Consider the following 22,700-nt stretch of genomic DNA (forward strand, 5'->3'; position numbering starts at 1 on the left):
AGCATGTAGCGTGAGTTTTGTGAGAGAATAGCTCACATGTTCAAATGGATAAGATTTTTCTTAGAGGTTTCGTTTATAACATGGATTACACAGAATTTGGTCTGATGGTGTTGATTTCCAAGAATGAACTTAATTTGGTCACGGATCAATATCTAAACTGAATATGTCATAAAACTCTTTAAGTACCATAGACTAAGAGCTCCTTTCATTTTTGCAATGGCCATCCTTACAAATATTTTAGAATATTGAGCGTAAGATATCTCATCTAGCAAGAACATTTGCCACCTCCAATGACCTCCATCGTCTACTTCGTGCCATCCAGTTTCCTTCTTTGGTTCCCAGAAATACCGGCAGCAGGAGATATTTAAAAGTATATCTTTTCCTGTTACATGTGCATAGTTTCCTATCTTGCCTGGTCCTCGTCCAGAACCTCCCACCCAACTCTGTGTCATTGGGAAAAGTAAACTGTGCAATAAAAAGTAGGCATATTGCATTTCTGTACAACTTACTCTGGTTTTTGTAAGGCCCTTGCAACATAGGCCATGCCTTGTTTTTGTGGCTACAAAATTATGTGGAACTTTATGAAATGATCTTTAATAGGAATTTGTCATCCAAAAGCTTCCTTTTCATAGCAGGGGCGTAAGAAAGGAAGAAACACCGATTCACACTCTCTCTAGTAAGCGTGCAGCAAAGCAGTAGCAGCTGGCCTTTATTTTGAAGTCGGAGTCCATTTACTAGTTACCCCATCAGTTTGTCACTATGTTGAGTAAATAGTGTAGTAGTAAGTGTGACTGTTTCTTATTATTTCTCCTGTTGTATGGCTAACATGATTATATTTTTGTTTTCTACAGGCATGAAACCAGATTTAAGCAACGTATGCTGGAACTGACGGACACAAACAACATTGCCTACTTATTTCTCTCGGCAGCCAACAGATGGCTAGAGGTCAGAACGGTACGTTCATTTCATGATTTCGAAATGGAAACCAAACAAAGAAAGGGGGCTGATGCAAAGAGGGAGACAGTTGTAAAAATTAGTCTTGCACTGAGATTCAGCACTAACTTCACTTTTCCGGACGTTAAAGTAGCTCAGGTTTGTTTATGTTACAGATGAAATTTGTCATAGTGTTTTAGCTAATGGCAAGACAAATAGCCCAAAAAGCAAAAATTCATTTTGTGTTCATTAGTCTCTAGATTACATAAGTTAATGGAACGGCAAATGTTTGTATAACTTCAGGGTTTTTTTTTTTCAAAAGAGCAAATTTGACAAGTGAACAGATGTACTCGTTTTCCTTCATTGAGCAGGACAAGCCTGGAAGAGATGGTGACTTTCTATGTTTCAAGCCAGTGGAGGGTCACGTTAGCACAAAACATAAAAAACTGCAATGAATCATCTGGTGCCTCCTTCTTCTATTCTTTATCAAGTAGGAGAATAGGCACTTGCTTTGGCATCATGCAGACTTGAATCTAGCAAGTTAGTTAATTTATTTGAGTCCTGTTCCTCATCTGTAAAACAGAAACCAGAATATGGAGATATTGGGATGAAAAATAGTAAGTCCCCAATTCACTGATTAGCAAATGCACTCAACAAATGTCTTTTTAATGAATGGATGAATAAATAAATGAATGGAAACAGCACCTACCCTGGTAAGTGGTTCATAAGCCAACCAGCTGGAGTATGAACCAAGAGATGAAGGAGATACAAGTTCCAGAAAGAAAGGAAGTGTAGTTTCCAGACTGGTCTGCATAATCTGCACTATAAATAAGCTGTTTTGGTGGTAATGATGAGTTGTCTGTAATCTTTTTTAAAAAATAATTACCTATCCATTTGTCAAGAAAAGTAAGTTTATCTGTACTATTGTAAAGACATTGCATCTACTAGTTAAACATCCCTACTGTATGCAGGCTTTCAAAACTCAACAGACCAGAGAGGGCAGATAGTGAAAGGAATTTGATGAGGTTGAGATGAAGGAGTCCAGGTTATAATGTTGAGTTGTTGATGGATGGATTGATATAGATTCTTGGACACCTCCCACCCCGGCTATGAGCTTTAGTTGTCATGATTTTCCACTAGTTTAGATATTCTTTTCCACTATATTAATTATAATATAGAACTCAGTGACATAAGACAATTATATTTTACAAATATTATATAGGAGCATTGGCTGTTGATAAGAAATTCCTTCCAGGTAGCTGTAGGGGCAGGGCAAAATGTCTGCTGAATTACCTATATATAGATAGCATGAAGGCAGATGAAATACTGCCTAGAATTTATAACAAAACTAAGACCTTATTTCTAGATTCTATCCAGACCCTAATTCCTCATTTTAAGCTTCTGTTTGTTTGTTTAAATTTGTTTTCTCTAAGGAAGAAAAAAAACATCATATCTGAATAACATATATGAAATAGCTTAATGAAAGAATGTCCCCAAATCACAAAGGAAAATATCAGTAGTTACCTTTGTTATCTGATTTTTCTTGACTTGGAGATCAAGCGTGTTTTTTAAGGGGCAAGTGTGTTTGCTTTGGACTTGAGGTGAATGTCTGACTTGACTCCTGTTTCTACTCTTCAGCACTTCCTACTGTCAGGTTAATGGACAAGTGTTTAACAAGAATCTTCAAGCAAACCATATGTTCTGCTCTCATAGCCAGAAGACAAGATATTAGAGCCCTCAGACTGCCAAAAAAGGGGAGGCCAGGAAAAATTAGAGAGGAAGAGTAGCCAGATTCAGAATGGCTTAGTTCAGTTTGACTCACGGCCCATTACTTTAATCCCCAAGTGAAAAGGCTGTGGACCAACGTGAATGTAAAAGAATTCCAAATGTAGAAACCGAAAGAAACACTGATATTTGAAATACGAAGGGCAGACTTTGCTATCCATTTTATTTCTTTATAATACATGTGTTGGTATGTCTTGTCTTTGTTTTCTGTGTATTATGATCCTTCCAATTACCAGATCCTTCTGTGTATTATCATCCTTCGAATTACCAGAGCTCTCCCTTAAAAACAAATACAAAAATCAATAAGGAACCTTTTGCTTCTATTTCTGATGGGTAAAGGTAAATTTTGTAAGGAACTTGTTGATTTATTGCAAAATTCCTGGCATATCTGTGGACAGAAATCAAGTTCCGCAGTCTTTTGTGTATGATTTGTCTCCTTTGCCTTTGTGTGTGTCAGTAAGTTTATATAGGTATGAACACACACACACACTCACATACATATACACCTCTAGACAACCCACAGTGATCCAACTTAAAACTAGTCAGATTCACTCTTTCTGTTTTTTCTGAGTACATTGAGAGTGTTCATTAGAACCAGGATGTTATTTAGAATATGTAGATATCAGAATATTTCTTTGAATATAAATACTGTAATCCAAAAACATGTGCTACAGTAGGAGTCTTGAATAAATAACTAGATAACTCCTATTAGGAAATAACGTTACTCCCAATTGTACACATATAAATGACCTCATTACTACTGTGCTCCTGTGGGCATGTCCACATCACTGGAGACACAACTTCAGTTTGAAATAAATGGATCTCATGTCAGAACGTGAATTTTGAGATGTAGGATCTTGGAAACTAGGGTGTGAACTGTTTTCTGACCCCTACAGCTGTGGACATATTCTGCCTTGTAAGTCATTAAAAAAAGTAATGAAAACTTCTGTTTGGTCCAGTGAATCTGTATTGATCTTACTTAACCCACAGTATTGACATAACTCCTCCTTTCTCTATTCTTTGCCATATCACTCAGTAAATCAGAGCAGAAACACAACTAAAGTGGTACAAGGAAAGTTAAGGCATTGAGCATAAATCGGAAGAAGCAAGTGTTTGCTCTTCTGTGTGAGGGGAGATCCTGATGCAGATCTAGGGATTTCACCAACTCTAATTCAAAGACTCATCATCTTAATGAAGAGAAAGAGGAGAAAATTTATCATGGCTTTCTGTGGCTATTTTTCACCTCCCTTCCTCTTCATTCTCAATCCAAGCTTTTGGAGGCAATGTCACTGGATTCCCTGGATAGAAAATCTCCAGAGGAAAGGAAAGGAAACCAGGGAAAAACACCTCTTGTGGGATTCAGGAAGATCCATGAGGCCCATCCAATTTTTGTTCATTTTCTAATTTATTCTAAATATATGGCTCTCGTTTCTTTCCCTGATCAACTTAACTGAGAGTTAAGACAATCACAAGTTATCCCCCTTCTCTGAGTGAACAGCTTTCACTACAGAAGACGCAGCTTTAACCAGCATGTTCATTTCATACTCCTTCTGAATTAAGAAAAAAGATAAAGGTCACCATACACTCACATCGAAAAGGGACAAGAGTCTAAAAGAATAAAATAATTTGGCTGGAGGAAAAGTAGCAAGACTATGACCACCCAGGTTGCTTTGGCAGAGAGGGAGCGATTTTCCTGTGAGTGCCAAGTAGAAGGCCACAATCGTGTGCAGAATGTCACTTCAGCCTAACCTTTGCATGCTGCTGACGTTCTCTGGTCCAGCACGGCGTTTTCTCTTCAGCCCTCTGCACTAAACACTTCCAGTTCTTTGGCACCAGTGTGTCCATTTGCGAAAATTGTGTAACTCTATCTAAAGGCTGCCTTTCCAAGGCTTTGTCTTGCTGTGTGGTGAAAGGATAAAAGAAAATTCACATCAGGAAGCCAAAAAGAAAGAAAGAAAGAAAGAAAGAAAGAAAGAAAGAAAGAAAGAAAGAAAGAAAGAAAGAAAGAAAGAAAGAAAGAAGGAAGGAAAGAAGGAAAGAAGGAAAGAAAGAAAAAGACTTTAGAATCAACAGGCTAAAGTGAAAACAGTCTTCAGGGTGAGCTTGCACAAGAGCCTGTTTTATGAAACAACGCAAAGGTTTTTTGTGTGTTCATAACTCCACAACAGACAGGTGTGCACTGATCTTATAATCTGGGGACTCAAATATATCCTCCCAGATGCTCAGTGGTACCATAGAGTAGTACTTCCGAGAGCTACGTAAAGAAAGAGGTTGCATCACTATTAACTATGTTCAAGTCTGTTTTATAGAATTACAGTTTTCACTATAATCCCATAGATAGATAGTTGCCATCAAATCACTAGAAATCCAAGAAGAAGCCTCTCTTTTGACTTTGAAAATCAAAGGCTTTTCTTCTGGAGGGGAGTGTTGAATTCACAAACTCGATGGAAGTTATAATTTATCACTAACCAGCCAGATGAAAATGTCCTCTGGTGGGGCTCTCTTTGAGAACTGGCAGTCACATAATCAGCCGCTTCTATTTTTTCAAACTGAATTTGTCATTCCATTGTATCATTTGGACCACAGGTGCTTTTTTGTTTTCAGTGAATTAATTGATTAGGATGTGAAAGGACTTAGCAGTAGAATAAATGCTGCCTAGAGACTCCTAAGTGTTTGCTCTCCTGTGTGAGTTATTCAGACTAGCAGCTTCTCCTTTCTTAATTAATTGCCTTGAAGCCATTTTGTTGTTCACATATTTGCAAAGAAAGAAAAGAAGGTGTAACTGTAGAATCTCTTCGTAATTCATAACATTGCTTAAGTTTAATAGTAAAGGAAGCAAAAAATAGGGAGCTAACATAAGCTCTTACATTATCCATCAATTTTTCACACCTATACTCTTGTCCTATTTGAAGGGAAGTTAATAGAATTTAGTGATTTTGCTATGAGTTCTCATTCTAAACATTGTACACAAAGGAGCTTCCTTTATTATGCAAATCAAGTAAAATTCTGATCAAATGTCTCTAAAAAATTCCAAATTTATTACAAAAAAATTTCTTTGAGGTGTGGAAATAATCCAGGAGTAAACTGAAAATATCAAGTTTGCTATAACCGGAAGACAACATTGATAGCACTTTCCAAAAAAAAAAACATAAAAATATTTTTATAATAAATAAAATAACTTTGATATAGGTACAGACATCTTGGCTTTTAAGTTCTCATATCTATTTGAATTTAGTAGACTGTCGATTTTGAAAATGGGTTCATCGACAGAAAATGTGCTATAAATGTACTTTAAGAAGCTATGCCTTATCACTGAGATGTCAAAAACATTATCTCTAAAAACCAAAAAACCAAAAACATCATCTTTTATAAGTAAATTTTGGCATATTTCATTTACTGTACTAATAATTAAAATAATAGTGTCTAATGATCATACCAAAAACATTACAAGTAGTTTTAAAAACATTATCCGTATGAAAGAGAGCCAGAATATATATATTAACTCAAACTTAGTGATCAGCCTTCTCCTTTCCCTCCCTTCATCTGTTTTTACTTCTCTTGTTGGCTCTATTACCAGGGAAAACTATTACCAAAATTAACATTTTAATGTAATAGAAAATAATTTAAATTATCATCTAATTGCCTTTACCATTTAGTTCTATATAACAACTGAATCTAGACCCCAATATAAAATATAAAATAAATTTAGTGGAGGGGGAGGGGTGAGAGAGAGAAAAGAGAGAGAGAGGAGAGAGAGAAATTGAGTGCATAATATTTTGCATTTCCTTTATAATATTTATATTAGGCCTACTGTCTAATTTCCATTGTTGTGACTCAGTGGTTATTTTGTTGTTATATTTTTAAAATAATGTATGCAATTTTGAAAAAGAAAAGCAAAGCTGTAGGCATCATAATTCTGGACAAAGCTGTAGTGATAAAGACAATATTGTACTGGCATAAAAACAGACACATAGATCAATGGAACAGAATAGAAAACCCAGAAATGGACCCACAACCATATGGTCAACTCATCTTTGACAAAGCAGGAAAAAATATCCAGTGGAAAAAGTCTCTTCCACAAACGGTATTGGAAAAATTGGACAGCAACATGCAGAAGAATGAAACTGGACCATTTTTTTACATCACACACAAGAATATATTCAAAATGAATGAAATACCTAAGTATAAACAAGAAACCATCAAAAATCCTTGAAGAGAACAGAGGCAGCAATCTCTTTGACATTGGCCAGGATGTCTAAGCAGGCAAGGGAAACAAAAACAAACATGAACTGTTGGAATCTCATTAAGATAAAAAGCTTCTGCACAGCAAAAGAAACAATCAACAAAACTAAAACACAGCCTACAGAATGGGAGAAGATATTTGCAAATGACTTCAGGTAAAGGGTTAGTATCCAAAATCTATAAAGAACTTATCAAACTCAACACCTAAAAACCAAATAATTCCGTTAAGGAACAGGTAGAAGACATGAATAGACACTTTTCCAAAGAAGACATCCAGATGGCTAACAGACACACGAAAAGATTCTCAGTATCATTTATCATCAGAGAAATACAAATCAAAACCACAGTGAGATACCATCCCATACCTGTCAGGATGGCTAAAATTAACAATACAGGAGACAACAGATGTTGGCAAGGATGTGGAAAAAGGGGAACCCTCTTACACTGCTGGTGGCTATGCAAATGCATGCAATCATCCTGGGAAACAATATAAAGGTTCCTCAAACAGTTAAAAGTCGAACTACCCTATGATTCAGTAATTGTACCACTACATATTTACCCAAAAGATACAAAAATACTGATTCAAAGGGACAAATGCATCCAGATGTATGTAGCAGCATTATCAACAATAGACAAACTATGGAAAAAACACAAATGTCCATCAACTGATGAATGAATAAAGAAGTGGTACACACACACACCCCCACACACACATATGTATAATGGAATATTACTCAGCCATAAAAGGAATGAAATCTTGCCATTTGCAACAAAATGGATGGAGCTAGAGCGTATCATGGTAAGTGAATTAAGTCCATCAGAGAAAGACATACCATGTTATTTCACACATATGTGGAATTTCAGAAATGAAGCAGATGGACATAGTGGGGGAAAGAGAGAGGCAAACCATAAAGCAGACTGTAAACTATAGGGAACAAACTGAGGGTTGCTGGAGGGAAGGTGGGAGGGGTGGGTCAAATGGGTGATGGGGATTAAGGAAAACACTTGTTGTAATGAGCACTGGATGTTGTATATAAGTGATGAATGACTAAATTCTATTCCTGAAAGTAATATTATACTATATGTTAACTAAATGGAATTTAAATAAAGACTTGAAAATGAATGAATGCATGAATGAATGAATGGACAGATGAAGAATGAGGCTTCTCTTCCCAATAAGACCAGCTGGGAGGAAGTAGAGAATAGAAATCAATAAAAATGTGCCTTGTTTCAAACCCTTAAAGTGTACATTACCCACATAAATTTCTCAGAAGCTGAATAGCGTATTTCTTTATATCAAGCTGAGAAGGAGGACCTTGCTCAAAGTATCCCCTGATACTAACTTGCTTTCTGGTACTTATTACAGAAACTTTTTATGAGTCTTTTTAGAAAGATAATATAGAAATTAAAATTTTACAGCATAACTTCAAAGTACTAACTTTACACAGAGGACTGTAAGGAAAAATTCATATTGCTATAAATATTTTAGAAGTATTTTGGGAGCATGTTGGCATTTGTAAGATGTAAGAGTGGCCCAGACTGGTTAGATTATGGTATCCATGTAGTCGTAGCTTCAAATAAAAGGAAAATGAAGGACTATCTAATTGGGATGTGACAAGTTGTTAACACATGATCCCATTGGAAGAAGCAATCCAAGGAGCATTTACTACCTCTTTGGAATTTACTACCTCAAGAGAGTAACGCTGCATAATTTTTTTCTTTATTCTTTATAAAGATCATGGGAATCACTATGGAATTAAATTTTAGTGCCTCTTTTAACCTTTGATGTTTTATGATGCACATAAACTTTTAAGCTTGCTTCAAACGTTTGAAAATAATCCAGAGGAAAAAAGACATCCTGATACATGGAGGTGGTGAAACCTAATGGGCATTTAATCTTTTAGTCCTTTCAGTCTTTGAATTAGGTATCATTTCTATTTTCCAAAGAAGCTGAGCTTCAAAGGGGTTTAAATTTTTTGTCTGGTAACTGGCAAAGTCAGTGTCTCAGCCCAGATCTCTGATTTTAAGGCTAGGATTACAATTGCTCCTCAAGAGCTAGATCTTTGGAGGGCTTTTAAAGAGTTAGGAAAGCGCATATGGGAGCTGACTTGAGTAACTTCACTTGTCCACTCCAGCATGTTAAGCACTCCCTCACTGTCATTAAAGTCTTATTTTTACTGTCATTAACATCTTATCATCTAGTTATTAATTATTTTTTTGAGGAATCAGAGATGTATCTAGACTGGAAAGGTCACAAGTGAGATGAGACAAAATAACTATAGAGGTGCTCATGCCTGAAATGCTACCTGCTTCTGGAACACGTGACTCATCAGCATGAAAAGTTTGTAAGATTTCTTTTTCAAATGATAAGACATAACAATGAGGAAGGGTGCTGGGAAATGGGGAAGGAAGAATGTGCTTGAAAATGGATAGATGTGCCCTGTTTCTTATTTGAGATAAAGACTGGCCTCAGTGAATTTTTTAAATTTCACAAGAGTTTGTCATTGAGTCACAGATTATCCAGATGCTCTAAGACAGGCCCACCCTTCCCATTTAAGAGCAAATATAAGCCTTATTCTTATTTACGTGGAATCTGGAGGTTTAATGTCCCAAACTCTGAGCCTAGATATTTGATAAACAGTTTAGACATGAATCTAAAGTTAACCAGAAGCAAATTTCCACCAAGCCCTTACTATACATCACAAGGGAACTGGATCACAACCCTGACGTAAGTACACATAAAATTTAAGGTAGTAAATCAAGTTTCCAAATAATTACTTTGCTGGCAACACAATGCTATCTAGCAAGGGCGGGGAAGGAGAAAAAGAAACTGTGTCAGATCCTGGTTGTGTCACCAACTGCAGCTTAATTTCTGGCAAGTTAATTAACCTCTCTGAATCCATTTCTGCACAGATCCAATGAGAGTGTTGAATTACTCCCACTTCAACTCTAATATTGTGAGTTGTCATTCATCCACATCTTAGGTAGCTTTCCTCTGAAATTTAATGGGACATACAAGAAGTGATGTGTACTGTGTCTTAGTAACGACCTCTCTAAATTGATTGGGACCTTTTGTTTAAGAACTTGAGGAAAATCTTTTAACATTTTTTTTTACTTGCTCCTTTTTAGGATTATTTGGGAGCTTGCATTGTCCTCACTGCATCCATTGCATCCATCAGTGGGTCTTCCAATTCTGGACTGGTGGGCTTGGGTCTTCTGTATGCACTCACGGTAGGTATGGGTGAAAATGTCTCTTTTCACGTAGTGTTGGAGGTACTTTCTCTAGACATTGTCAGTTCTTATTCATGGACATTAGAGGAGCAGTTAGAAATTCATAATGAAATGACATCTTGCAAATAATGGTAGACTGGGGCGCAAACTCAGCATTTTAGGACAGTGTGGATTCCGTTCTGATACTCTGAGTCAGTTTTTAGAAACTACTCAAAATCTATGGTGAGAGCACTCCCAAGGTGTGAAATCCCTGTCCTAAGTTGTTCACAACCCATTTGGAGAAACTAAAATGAATATGAATATAAATGAGAGAAGTACAAACAGGTAATACAACTTGTGCAAGGAAATCAGAGGACAGTTTACACAACATTGACATTGGAGGACCCTTGAAGAAGAGTGAACACCTTCTTTGCCTGCTTTATCCCATGTTACCCTCTCTGGTCTCTGATAGCTTGCAGCATTTATAAGTTGTAGCGCATGATGTACACTAACTGTCCAGTCATCCTATCCTAAAATATCCAGTGATTACAAAGATTGCTACTTTATTTTAAATGTGTTAAAATTTTTTTGTCACCTGACACAGATAACCAATTATTTGAATTGGGTTGTGAGGAACTTGGCTGACCTGGAGGTACAGATGGGGGCTGTGAAGAAAGTGAACAGTTTCTTAACTATGGAGTCTGAGAACTATGAAGGCACCATGGGTATTGTTCTGAATATTATTTTGTTTCACTTAAATATTTACTTCATATACATAATAGTTGTCAGATACATGTCATTTTTGCTTTTGTTTTCCATTTTAATATCCAGAGAATCCCTTCTCATCTTGACTTTGTTTTATAAGGTACACCTGAAATAAATACGACTATTTAGGTTGAAAAGTTTTGGATACATCCAGAATCCAAATAGATACTATTTAGTAATATTTAAAGAGAATTATAAAAAGTGTTTGGACTTTATTACATTAGTTACCAACCTCAACTATGAACCATTGTGTTTTCTTTCTCAAGATCAAATTAACTTAGATGTCAAGAAACTTGGATCTTAAAACTACTCACTGAGATTCTCAGCTTTGCTAGAATAAAATTGGCAGGAAATTCAATACTGAAGATGCAATGATCTTTCTTAATTTCATGCTTAAAATGCATTATCTTGCCTAAATCCTTCAGTAGCTATCCAGGTCTTCAAGGACAGAATCCAGATAAGTTAGCTAAGATCACTAGACTCTTCATTAGTGGATCCTTGCCCACCTCCCCAAGTCTCATCTCTCATCATCTATCTACACACCTTTTACTCTGGCCATACAGACATACTATGGTTTCTTTTTATGGTTTTCTTTTTTATCTTTGTTCTCTTTATATATATTTGAAACAAATTTCACCATCCCTTATCCTTTTAAGACTCATCTCAGCTACCATATCCTCTGGAAACGCTTCTGGAACTCTCAGGTTACCAGCATCTATGCTCCCAGAGCACCGTGGGTTGGCCTCCATCACTAGCTCTCTCATACAAGTAAGATACTGACTTACTTGTATGCTTCCCCCAGGATGCAGTGAGCACCTTGAAGCATGTCTTTCATCTCCATATTCCCAACACCTTGCACAACACCTCTCACATTTTAAGTACTCAAATGTTTCACGACTGACTGTCTAACTGAACAAAGGAATGAATTCACAGATGAACTATCTTGAAGAAAGTCAAGTGATGGAATGCAGAAAAGATGACAGTTCATGCTCCAAAACAAACAAAATAACTATTTTGTTTGTTTTTAATCAATAGGCCTTTACTCTGAATGTAATTTTAATTTTAAGAAGACATAGCATTTGGTTCAGTATTACTTTAAATTTACCCAAAAGTATATGTGTGTATGTATAAATGTATATCAGTATGTGTATGTTTTTTTCTGTTCCTCTCTCCTTCCTTTTCTCTCTCTCTGTCCCTCTGTCCCTCCCTCCCTCCCACTCTGACTTTCCAACTTCCCCTACTCCACTCTCACCCCCCAGACCCTTCTCAAGTTCCAGAACATTGGCCACAGGAAGGGGAGATCAAGATTCATGATCTGTGTGTCAGATATGAAAACAATCTGAAACCTGTTCTTAAACACGTCAAGGCTTACATCAAACCTGGGCAAAAGGTATGGAATTCATTGCCATTTGTTTCATACAAAACCTTTGATGGAGTCACTTTATCACTACCTAAGCTCTTCAGGCATCCAGCCAAGTACATTCTCACTGGGCTCACATAACACTTTTGGCACTTTACAGGTCAAATTATCTACATGAAAGAGAGGAGATAGAACCAGGATAAAATACATGTTCTCTAAGTTATATTGGCATTCATTAGTCTCCCACGAAGACTAGGGAAATCAACAATACGTGTGTTTTTCCAATTTCTGGTTTCTGGCTCAAAGCCATATCAGACATCCCCTTGAGAACTTTTGCATTTGTACTAGCTCTGCTCCCAAAATGGTTTGTTTTAGTTACTTTAAAAATGTGAATAAAAAATGGAATCAGTCTTGTTTGTTATAATATCATCACTTCTAAGGCAAAACTGAATACTTATTTATTAGACTAACAATATACCAAATGCAAAAATGAAGCCACAAAGGAAAAACAACACAACCACATACATATACAAAGAGTTAGATGAAGTCATTGAAGATTGATGAGGATTCTGTGTTTTTACGTTAATGATAATACATAAAGGAGCCCTAAGAAGAGAATAATGATTTATTATAACTATGTAAATAGAAATGCAGTTTCACCATGGTAGCTTATCTAAATTAAAACAACTTTTGCCCATTTTCTGAATCCTCTTCTTTTTGGGTAACATTTGCTTTTTTAGGTGGGCATATGTGGTCGTACTGGTAGTGGGAAATCATCATTATCTCTGGCTTTCTTCAGAATGGTTGACATATTTGATGGTAAGTTACTAACTCAATGCTTTTTTTCATGACTATATGGTGATTTTCCTTTTAAAAATGCAACATCAACTTACCTAATCCTGCAGAAATAAAAAGCAAATATTTATAAGGACTTCGTGTCCTACAACCCATGGTTTGAGGCAGGTAAACACCCTAGAAGTAAAAAATGAACATAGAATTGAATTGCTAATAAAATTTTTAGCCCTAAACTGAGCTCTAGAGACTGTTGTTAAAGAATTCAGATAAACTGGTAAGACAAAAATAATACCACCCATTTTGTTTTTGTTTTTGTTTTTTTACAAATAGTTTATTGACAAGTTGGTTTCCATATAACACCCAGTGCTCATCCCCACAAGTGCCCCCTCCGTGCCCATCCCCTCTCCCCCCCACATCCATCAGTCCTCAGTTTTTGTCAGCATCCAAGAGCCTCTCATGGTTTGCCTCTCCCCCTTTCCCCCACCATTTCCCCTCTTCTTCTCCCCATGGTCCTCCGTTAAGTTCCTCCTAATCCTCCTATACGTGCAAACATACGATATTTGTCCTTCTCTGCCTGACTTATTTCGCTCAGCATAACACCCTCCAGGTCCATCCATGTTGCTACACAAGGCCAGATTTCATTGTTTCTCATTGCCATGTAGTATTCCATGGTATAGATAAACCACATCTTCTTGATCCATTCGTCCATTGATGGACACTTAGGCTCTTTCTATGTTTTGGCTATTGTTGAGAGTGCTGCTGTGAACATTGGGGTACATGTGCTCCTATGCATCAGCACTCCTATATCCCTTGGGTAAATTCCTAGCAGTGCTATTGCTGGGTCATAGGGGGTTCTATTGTGAATTTTTCGAGGAACCTCCACACTGTTTTCCAGAGGGGCCGCACCAGTTTACATTTCCACCAACAGTGTAGGAGGGTGCCCGTTTCTCCACATCCTCGCCAGCATCTCATGTTCTCTGATTTGCTCACTTTAGCCACTCTGACTGGCGTGAGGTGGTATCTCAGTGTGGTTTTGATTTGTATTTCCCTGATGAGGAGGGATGCTGAGCATCGTTTCATGTGTCTGTTGGCCATCTGGATGTCCTCTTTGGAGAAGTGTCTGTTCATATCTTCTGCCCATTTCTTCACTGGGTTGTTTGTTTTTCGGGTGTGGAGTTTGGTGAGTTCCTTATAGATACTGGATATTAACCCTTTATCTGATATGTCATTTGCAACCATCTTTTCCCATTCCTTTGGTTGCCTATTAGTTTTGTGGGTTGTTTCCTTTGCCGTGAAGAAGCTTTTAATCTTGATGAGGTCCCAATCGTTTATTTTTGCTCTTGATTCCCTTGCTTTTGGGGATGTGTCAAGTAAGAAGTTGCTGCGGTGGAGGTCAAGGAGGTTGTTTCCTGCTTTATCCTCTAGGGTTTTGATGGTCTCCTGTCTCACGTTCAGGTCCTTTATCCATTTTGAGTTTATTTTTGTGTATGGTGTGAGAAATTGATCTAGTTTCATTCTTCTGCATGTTGCTGTCCAGTTCTCCCAGCACCATCTTTTAAAGAAGCTGTCTTTTTTCTATTGGATACTCTTTCCTGCTTTGTCAAAGATTAGTTGGCTGTATACCTTTGGGTCCAGCTCTGAGTTCTCAATTCTATTCCATTGGTCTATGTGTCTGTTTTTGTGCCAATACCATACTGTCTTGATGATGACAGCTTTGTAGTAGAGGCTAAAGTCTGGGATGGTGATACCTCCCGTTTTGGTTTTCTTCTTCAATATGACTTTGGCTATTCAGGGTTTTTTGTGGTTCCATACAAATTTTAGGATAGTTTGTTCTAGTTTTGAAAGTATGCTGTGCAATTTTGATTGGGATTGCATTGAATGTGTATAGTGCTTTGGGTAGTAATGACATTTTAACTATATTTACTCTTCCTATCCATGAGCATGGAATGTTTTTCCATTTCTTTGTAATACCACCCATTTTGAACAGCAGTTGAGGTAGGTGGCATTTTAAGAGAAAGGAATAGAAGAAACTAAAAACACATCCATTTACATCAAAGGAAAAAAATGCAAGGAGATAAGTAATCTATATTATTCATTTTGCTGCATGATTCTTCCTATCATCTTAATAACATGGTTTAATGATGTTGAACATTTTATGAGGCGACAAGTTGCAAAGTGCCAAGCACATGTTGAAACTATACAAAAATACTTATCTATCTACAAAATTACTAATAATATGACATGTAAATAGTTTAATCTTTGCTTTAGAAAAAATATGTCACATTATTTAGTCTATCAAGTGGCCTATAAATAGCCCAGCACATAGCCATCTTGAATAAAAGGGGATCTAGCAATGTGCTTGATCATAAACTCAAGGAAGTGCTTCCTCTTATTATCTGAAATGATTATGGTGACGATTATAGCACTTCACATTTTTATTGTACTTGACAGTTTATATTATTTAATATAATCTACACAACAGCTTTATGAGATAAAGAGGTCAATTTATGAACAACAGAGATGAACAGTAATTGCAGTCTCTTTGGGGTTTAGATTGAGGAACAGAGTAGGCATCAGCCACTGGGTTAGCAGCTTACTCTTCCATTGCGAGTAATAGTATACCGGTACTTTGAGGACTTTCAGTGGATTTGCATTATAAGTCATTGACATGATCCAAAGACAATTGATTGACACATTTCATTAAAAAAAAAAAACACAAAACTATGGCTGTAACTGAGCATATTAGATTAGCTTATTCCTTCCTCATGAATCCAGAAACATGATTTCAGGCCCCATATGGACTATCAATGACTGATTCTCTTATTTAGCATTAGGCTATTTAGATTTTAATAGACAATGCATTTTTCCCAAAGAAAGTTTAAGCTGATCACCTTGCTTCTTCTTGAACCTAATCTAGCTGGAAACAGGATTTCACCTGCCATTCTTCACCTGGCCGCTCATTTCATAGGGCAATACTGTCTTTTCACAAAGTGATATGATAAAATAGCTTATCAATTTGAGGAAAAATCATCAAGATTGCACAAGTCTCTGATAAGTCTAAGCAGAGTATAGAGAAATTCATTAAAATTTGATTTCTATGCCATAGAATTTCCTTTCTTATTTGCAAATCACTATTCTTCTGTTCCGTCAATACAAGAGTGAATAATTTAGATAAAAATCACTGTATTCAAGGAACTATTTTTGTAGTCAGGATAAAAAGACAAAACAGGTAAATGTATATAGAATATCTTGTGAAGAAAAATAAAGCAGGGAAGTAGGATAAAGGAATATTGGAAGAAATAAGACCCATTAAGGAGAAAAAATACTTTGGGCTTGTAAGAAATACAGAAATTGAATAAAAACTGAGAATCTCTTTAAGAGAAAATACATAAGAGAAAATATCACCAAAATGTATGTTTTTCTTAGAGCTGCATAATGATGTTTTTTAGTACGTAAATGGAAAACTTTACCTTCTAGGTTTCAACCCTGAACCAGGAAAGTACTTTCAACTTATAAACAAATATTATTTTACTTTTGATTTTACTACATGCTTGTAATTTTTGTTTCTTTTTAACAGGAAAGATTGTCATTGATGGGATAGACATTTCAAAACTACCACTGCACACACTACGTTCTAGACTTTCAATCATTTTGCAGGATCCAATACTATTCAGTGGTTCTATTAGGTAGGTGATGTATTCAACAGAAACCTGTATGCCTCAGGATTTACCTTTTGGCTCATAGAAGGGTTTTACTTGGAACTGTTTTTCAGGTAGGTATGAATGACATTATCAGGATGATAAGATCAGAGGTATCTGGCTGGCTCAGTGGGTAGAGCAAGCTGCTTGATCTCAGGGTTATGAGTTCAAGCCTCACATTGGGTGTGGAGTCTCCTTAAAATACACTTTTTTTTAATTAAAAATAGAAAAACAATAAAAAAACAAAATAAGGATGATAAGATCAAATATTCTGACCAATTGGATTGGGAAACCCTAGAGTTACTAAATTAACCCATAGAAACTAATCTTTTATACTTTTCTTTTTTTCTTTTATTATTTAATAGTTTATTGTCAAGTTGGTTTCCATATAACACCCAGTCCTCATCCCCACAAGTGCCCTCCTCCATGCCCCTCCCTCCTCCCCTCACCCCACCCCCACCTGCCCTCAGTTTGTTCTCAGCATTCAAGAGTCTCTCATGGTTTCCCTCCCTCCCTCTCCCCAACTATTTTTCCCCTTCTTCTACCCTGTGGTCCTCCATTAAGTTCCTTATATTTTTCTAGGAGCTGTGCTCTTTCAATTTGACTCCACAAAAGCCACTTTTTCCTCTGTACTTGGAGTAGTGATTGTTGACAGACATATCTAAGGTGTTCCACCTTTACAGATATTCTGCCTGTAGCTTATGTGTCTGGTGTGGGCTCAACAGATATTAAATTCAGTGAATCCCTTGACTCCCCATCCCTCACAATTACTCTTCCAGCCAAAATTCCTTTTAAGAAGCTGCTATAATCTTCTCCATGCTTGGTTTATGGTTTTCCACAGTAAGAAAAAGAAAAAAGAAACAAAAGAAAGAAAAAAAGAATGGCAGTATTTAGGTATCTATCTGCTAAGTGCTTTGAATATATTGAGTCATTAAATTCTCAAAGCATTGCTCTAGTATACACATTATTATCCTCATTTTACAGATGAGAATTTTAAACCTCAGAGAAGCTCTAACTTGTCCATGTTTATACACTTAGTAAGTAAGTGGTAGAGCTCCAATTCCAAATAATGTTTGTCTGACTCCAAAGCCCACCATGGCATTATCCACCAGGTCGTGTCTCTCATTCCATACATCCTTTATTCTCTCTGGCTTCCCTCCTCTACCTAATTACAAAGAATTATTTGCCACCTCCTTTTGTCTTGAAGAGAAAACGTATGGAAGATTGCTCCATATTCAGCTGTAAAATCATTTTAACTAAAAGTTGTGTAGGGGTGCCTCAATGACTCAGTGGGTTTATCATCCAACTTCAACTCAGGTCATGATCTCAGGGTTTGTGAGTTCGAACCCTGAATTGGGCTCTGTGCTGATCGCTCAGAGCCTGGAGCCTGCTTCAGATTCTGTGTCTCCCTTTCTCTCTGCCCCTTCCCCACTCACACTACTTCTCTCAAAAATAAATAAACATTAAAAAAATTAAATAAATAAAAGCTGTGGATGTATCAAGTTATTTAGTGATACCATAGTGCATTTCTATTTCTGAATATATTTATGATGACTACTACTATTGTGATTGGTACAGCACAGCTCATCTAAGATAACATTATATGTTCCCATATAATCATCAGTTGTGTGGAAACACTTTGCTCAAAACTATTCAAGTTTCATTAAAGATAATATGAAAGTGGATAAATCCACATAATGAATTTTATCATGTCATATCTCACATATAAATATGCTAATTGTATCATCAAAAAACATTTTTCATAACATTAAGGTCATTCATTTATTCATCAAACATGAATTGAATACCTGCTCTATCCTGAGCACTGTTCTAGTTACCAGGGATATAGCAATAACCAAAACAAACAAGACTTAACTTTTTTTTTTTTTTTTTTTTTTTAGAAAGAGAGAGAACACGTGTGTGAGTGGAGAGGGCCGGGGGTAGAAGGAGAGGGAGAGAGAGACTCTTAAGCAGGCCCCATGCACAGCACAGAGCCAACAAGGGACTCCATCTCATGACCCCAAGATCATGACCTAAGCTGAAATCAAGAGTTCAATACTTAACCAACTGAGCCACCCGGGTACCCCAGGATTTACATTTTTCAGGAAAGAACAGCAATAAGCAAGCATATGTAAAAATTCCTTTATTTTTATTTATGACTAAATAACTATTTTTTCCCCTACAGATTTAATTTAGATCCAGAGTGTAAATGCACAGATGACAGACTCTGGGAAGCTCTGGAAATTGCTCAGCTGAAGAATATGGTCAAATCCCTGCCAGGAGGTCTAGGTATATTTTCTAAAAAATACATTTACTTTAACATATACAATTAATTCTATATATCTCTATATTTTATTCTATATTACATAATAAATATTAAATCTCCTTATATTTAAAATAATTTCCAAAAGGTCATTAGGACACATAAAATCTAATGATTTGCATGGGATGCAAAAGGATAAAATCTATAACAGTTTCTGTTCTATATGAACACGCCAAAATATTCCACTTAATACATTTAGTTCTTCAGTCTTTTCACCTTTAGTGGTACACTTCATTTTAATCAGAATATTTCCTTGTGGTCATTCTACTCACATGACCTGTGACCCTCAGTAAATGACTAAGAGGATTGAAGAGGCTTCTAGGTTCAAATTAGGAGGTACCATTTAGGAGCAGGCAGTTTCTCTTCATTGGCAGCCATTTTCTTTGTTTCCAGGAGGGCCTATTTCTCATATTTATGTAACATAATTTTGTGGACATTATTTTCTAAGACCTTGCTGCAGTATCAGTTTTAGCCATGTGTGTAAGCGATAAAACATGTATTCAAACATCACTCATATAAATTTAGCTCCAGAGTAAGGTAAACAACTTCTGGAAAATAACTGATGACAGAGTAAAACAACAGCTTGAATAATGAAAGAATATGATTAATAAAACAAAACAACAGGAAGAGCACAATGCAGTCTTTAATTCATAAAAATAAATATTTATAGTTTTGGACTTAAAATCTGAACTCATTTAAGAAAGCTGTCAGAAAGATCAGAGTTAGTTAATATTCTAATTGTAATAAATAATATGTAGTTGCCATATTGGTTGTGCTGTAATAGCATCTAGAAAGAAAATCAGCCTCCAGAATAAACCATGTTTGTTAGTTTATTTGGGAAGAAGGACCTACTCAAAAACAATATGATTTTAATTAAGTTCCCAGGGGAAGGCATCCCACAAAAAGAAATCGAGATAGCATGTCTTTAAGGGTAGTTTTATTGACCTTGCCAGTGTTAGACCATGGGAGCAATTCCAGAGGTCTGGAGGAACTTTCCTATAATAATTTTTTATGTCTCCCATGGTGAGCCCAGCAAGTCTACTTGAGAAATTGATAATGCATATAGACCCTTCTCTCATGGTAGAAACACTCATACCATTAGTAACTGGGAATACAGGCAATGAAAGCTTTATAGTCCTCTTCACTCATGAAAGATGCATGCACCTGTCTTTAATCATGGGCATAGTGTTCAAGGGTTTATGGTACAGTGTAAGCAACAGGGGATTGTATTTACGCTATGTAATTGAGTGTTGGTTTTGCTCATTGTCCCCATAAAGATTACATCGACTGCTTGATAAAGATCTGGTTCAGGCCAACTCTAGTGAAGAATATTCATCATCTCCAGCTCCCTCCTTATTTATTATGTAAATTAAAATTTGGAGAAGAAAGGCATAGCTTCCAAGCATGAAAAATTATAAGAATTTGATGCAATGAGAATATAATCAATAAAAATTTACCTCCAGGACTCTGTGAAGAAGTGTTTGAATTCTAATAAAAAAGATGTTTTATAAACAGAATTTATCTTAACCTCACAAGAGGACAGTTTATGACATATGGGTGGAAACAAAAAAAATGATAATGAGGATACAACATTCATTTATCCATACAATGTTTTATTCAGCTCAGATGGACACACTGATGGACAAAAACAAACCCAGTGCCTAACCACATGGACCTTACAGTCCAGTGGGATGGTATAATGAAAAAAGAATGGATATTGGAGTCAGGAATGTTCTGCTTCTTATCAAGCTCTACTACAAATTAACTATGAGATCATGGGTGAGCCACTTAATGTCGTTGGGCCTCAGATGATTATATTAAATAATCTCCTTAGATAATTACATTCAATAATTAAATAACCTCTGAGGTCTTCCAGTCTTCAAAATGCCTAACATATTTTATATCCTAGTATAAGATGGTAGTTTACAATCTGTTATCAGAAATAGGATGGCCCAAGATCATCTTCATTTTCCCTAAGTAAAAGTCCTCTTTGCCTTCCCAGTATGAAATCTTTGCAGCAGTACCGTGAGGTCCAGCGTGCTCTTGTAGGACACAACTGTTTTCCCTACTTTGCTCAGGAAAATGTGAGCATTTCTGTAGTGAAATCCTTGCTTCCCTCTCTGATGTAGATGCAGTTGTCACTGAAGGTGGAGAGAACTTTAGCGTCGGACAGAGGCAGCTGTTCTGCCTTGCTAGGGCCTTTGTCCGCAAAAGCAGCATTCTCATCATGGACGAAGCTACAGCTTCCATTGACATGGCCACAGTGAGTACATTATCTACACTTTTTAAATTGAAAAGTTGGAAAGATGCACGTAAAAATTACAACTTCTTTTTTCCCAACTGGGCTCAGAATCCACAGTACTGTTGTTTTGAGTGGCTTCTCATTCATTTCTTTAATCAACTGATGATAGCACATTGAAAATTATGATAAAAGAGACAATACACCTTTAAAGAAATTTAAAGAAATTCCTATTGAAAATTATGATAAAAGAGACAATACACCTTTAAAGAAATTTAAAGAAATTCCTATTGCCAGTAAACATAAATTTGCCATCACTTTTTGATAAATCTTTTTAAAAATATATTTATTTTTGAGAGAGAGAAAGAATCCTGTGGCCATGAAGAAAAGGGGGAGAGAGAGAAGGGAACAGAGGATCTGAAGTGAGCTCTCTGCTGTCAGCACAGATGTGGGGCTCAAACTCAGAAACCATGAGATCATGACCTGAGCCGAAGTCAGATGCCTCACCAACTGAGCCATCCAGGTGCCCCAGTTTTTGATAAACTCTTAAAGCAGTAAAATTCCAGTGCTCAGTTGACAAGAGTAGTAAACTGTATTCAAGTCTTATGCCATGGAAGTTGTAAAATGAAGTATGCAAATTTCTATTTAGTAGAAATTGATAACCAAAATCAATCATTATCTTCTAAAGCAATTTGAAGAAGAAGGATTCACTAAAATTAATGTGCTCATGGGAACAAGCCAGAAACTTTACCTTTTGAAAGAAATTATTTCAAACTGTTAAATATACCCAAGAACAAACTGTGGAGAAGACTGTGAACTGAGTAGAGAAAATGTCACATTAAACCACAAACTATATGAGCTAGCAATTAATATTGTTCTTATGTAAGTTAACTTGATATTAAAAGTTTGGCATCAGAAAGGACAAAAATAAAAACATCTACAAACATATGGTATTCTCTTACTGCACACTTTAGATTGAGTAAAAGATATCCAGACACGTGAAACAGTTTCAAGATTATTAAGAGCCAATTATGTATGGAGATGCTAATTTGACATCGTTTCTTTCTAGTAATTCTAATCAATTATAGAAAGTTATACCTCTTTCTCAAAGTTAAGATAATTTGAAGCAATAAAATAGTTTCTAATTAAGCCAATTCGCTAAATGAGCATAATGACATCAAAATTAGTATTATGTAGCATTAATTACTAAGGATTTACAATATTGGGGATTATCATAAGTATAATATAACCTTAATAGAGAGAAGAGAGAAAGGGAGAATGAATTAATGGGCAATAGGCCACCTTAACTGGAAGGAAGTCTTTATATTAATAAGACTTGGGAGACTTAGG

General features: G+C 36.2%; 1 protein-coding gene across 2 annotated transcripts in view; it reads left to right on the forward strand.

Moving 5' to 3' along the window:
- Window positions 1-22,700, forward strand: part of ABCC9 (ATP binding cassette subfamily C member 9) — a 133,366-nt gene that overhangs the window by 104,232 nt on the left and 6,434 nt on the right. For both annotated transcript variants that reach the window (XM_039238595.1, XM_039238596.1), the window contains 8 exons: window positions 852-954; window positions 10,090-10,191; window positions 10,775-10,895; window positions 12,195-12,325; window positions 13,036-13,114; window positions 16,668-16,776; window positions 18,974-19,077; window positions 21,241-21,374. In XM_039238595.1, coding sequence (XP_039094526.1) covers window positions 852-954; window positions 10,090-10,191; window positions 10,775-10,895; window positions 12,195-12,325; window positions 13,036-13,114; window positions 16,668-16,776; window positions 18,974-19,077; window positions 21,241-21,374 — 883 coding nt within the window. The remainder of the gene's footprint in view (window positions 1-851; window positions 955-10,089; window positions 10,192-10,774; window positions 10,896-12,194; window positions 12,326-13,035; window positions 13,115-16,667; window positions 16,777-18,973; window positions 19,078-21,240; window positions 21,375-22,700) is intronic.

Source organism: Hyaena hyaena, unplaced genomic scaffold, assembly GCF_003009895.1.
Source record: "Hyaena hyaena isolate Hyena2069 unplaced genomic scaffold, ASM300989v1 scaffold_143, whole genome shotgun sequence".
Classification (NCBI taxonomy): domain Eukaryota; kingdom Metazoa; phylum Chordata; class Mammalia; order Carnivora; family Hyaenidae; genus Hyaena; species Hyaena hyaena.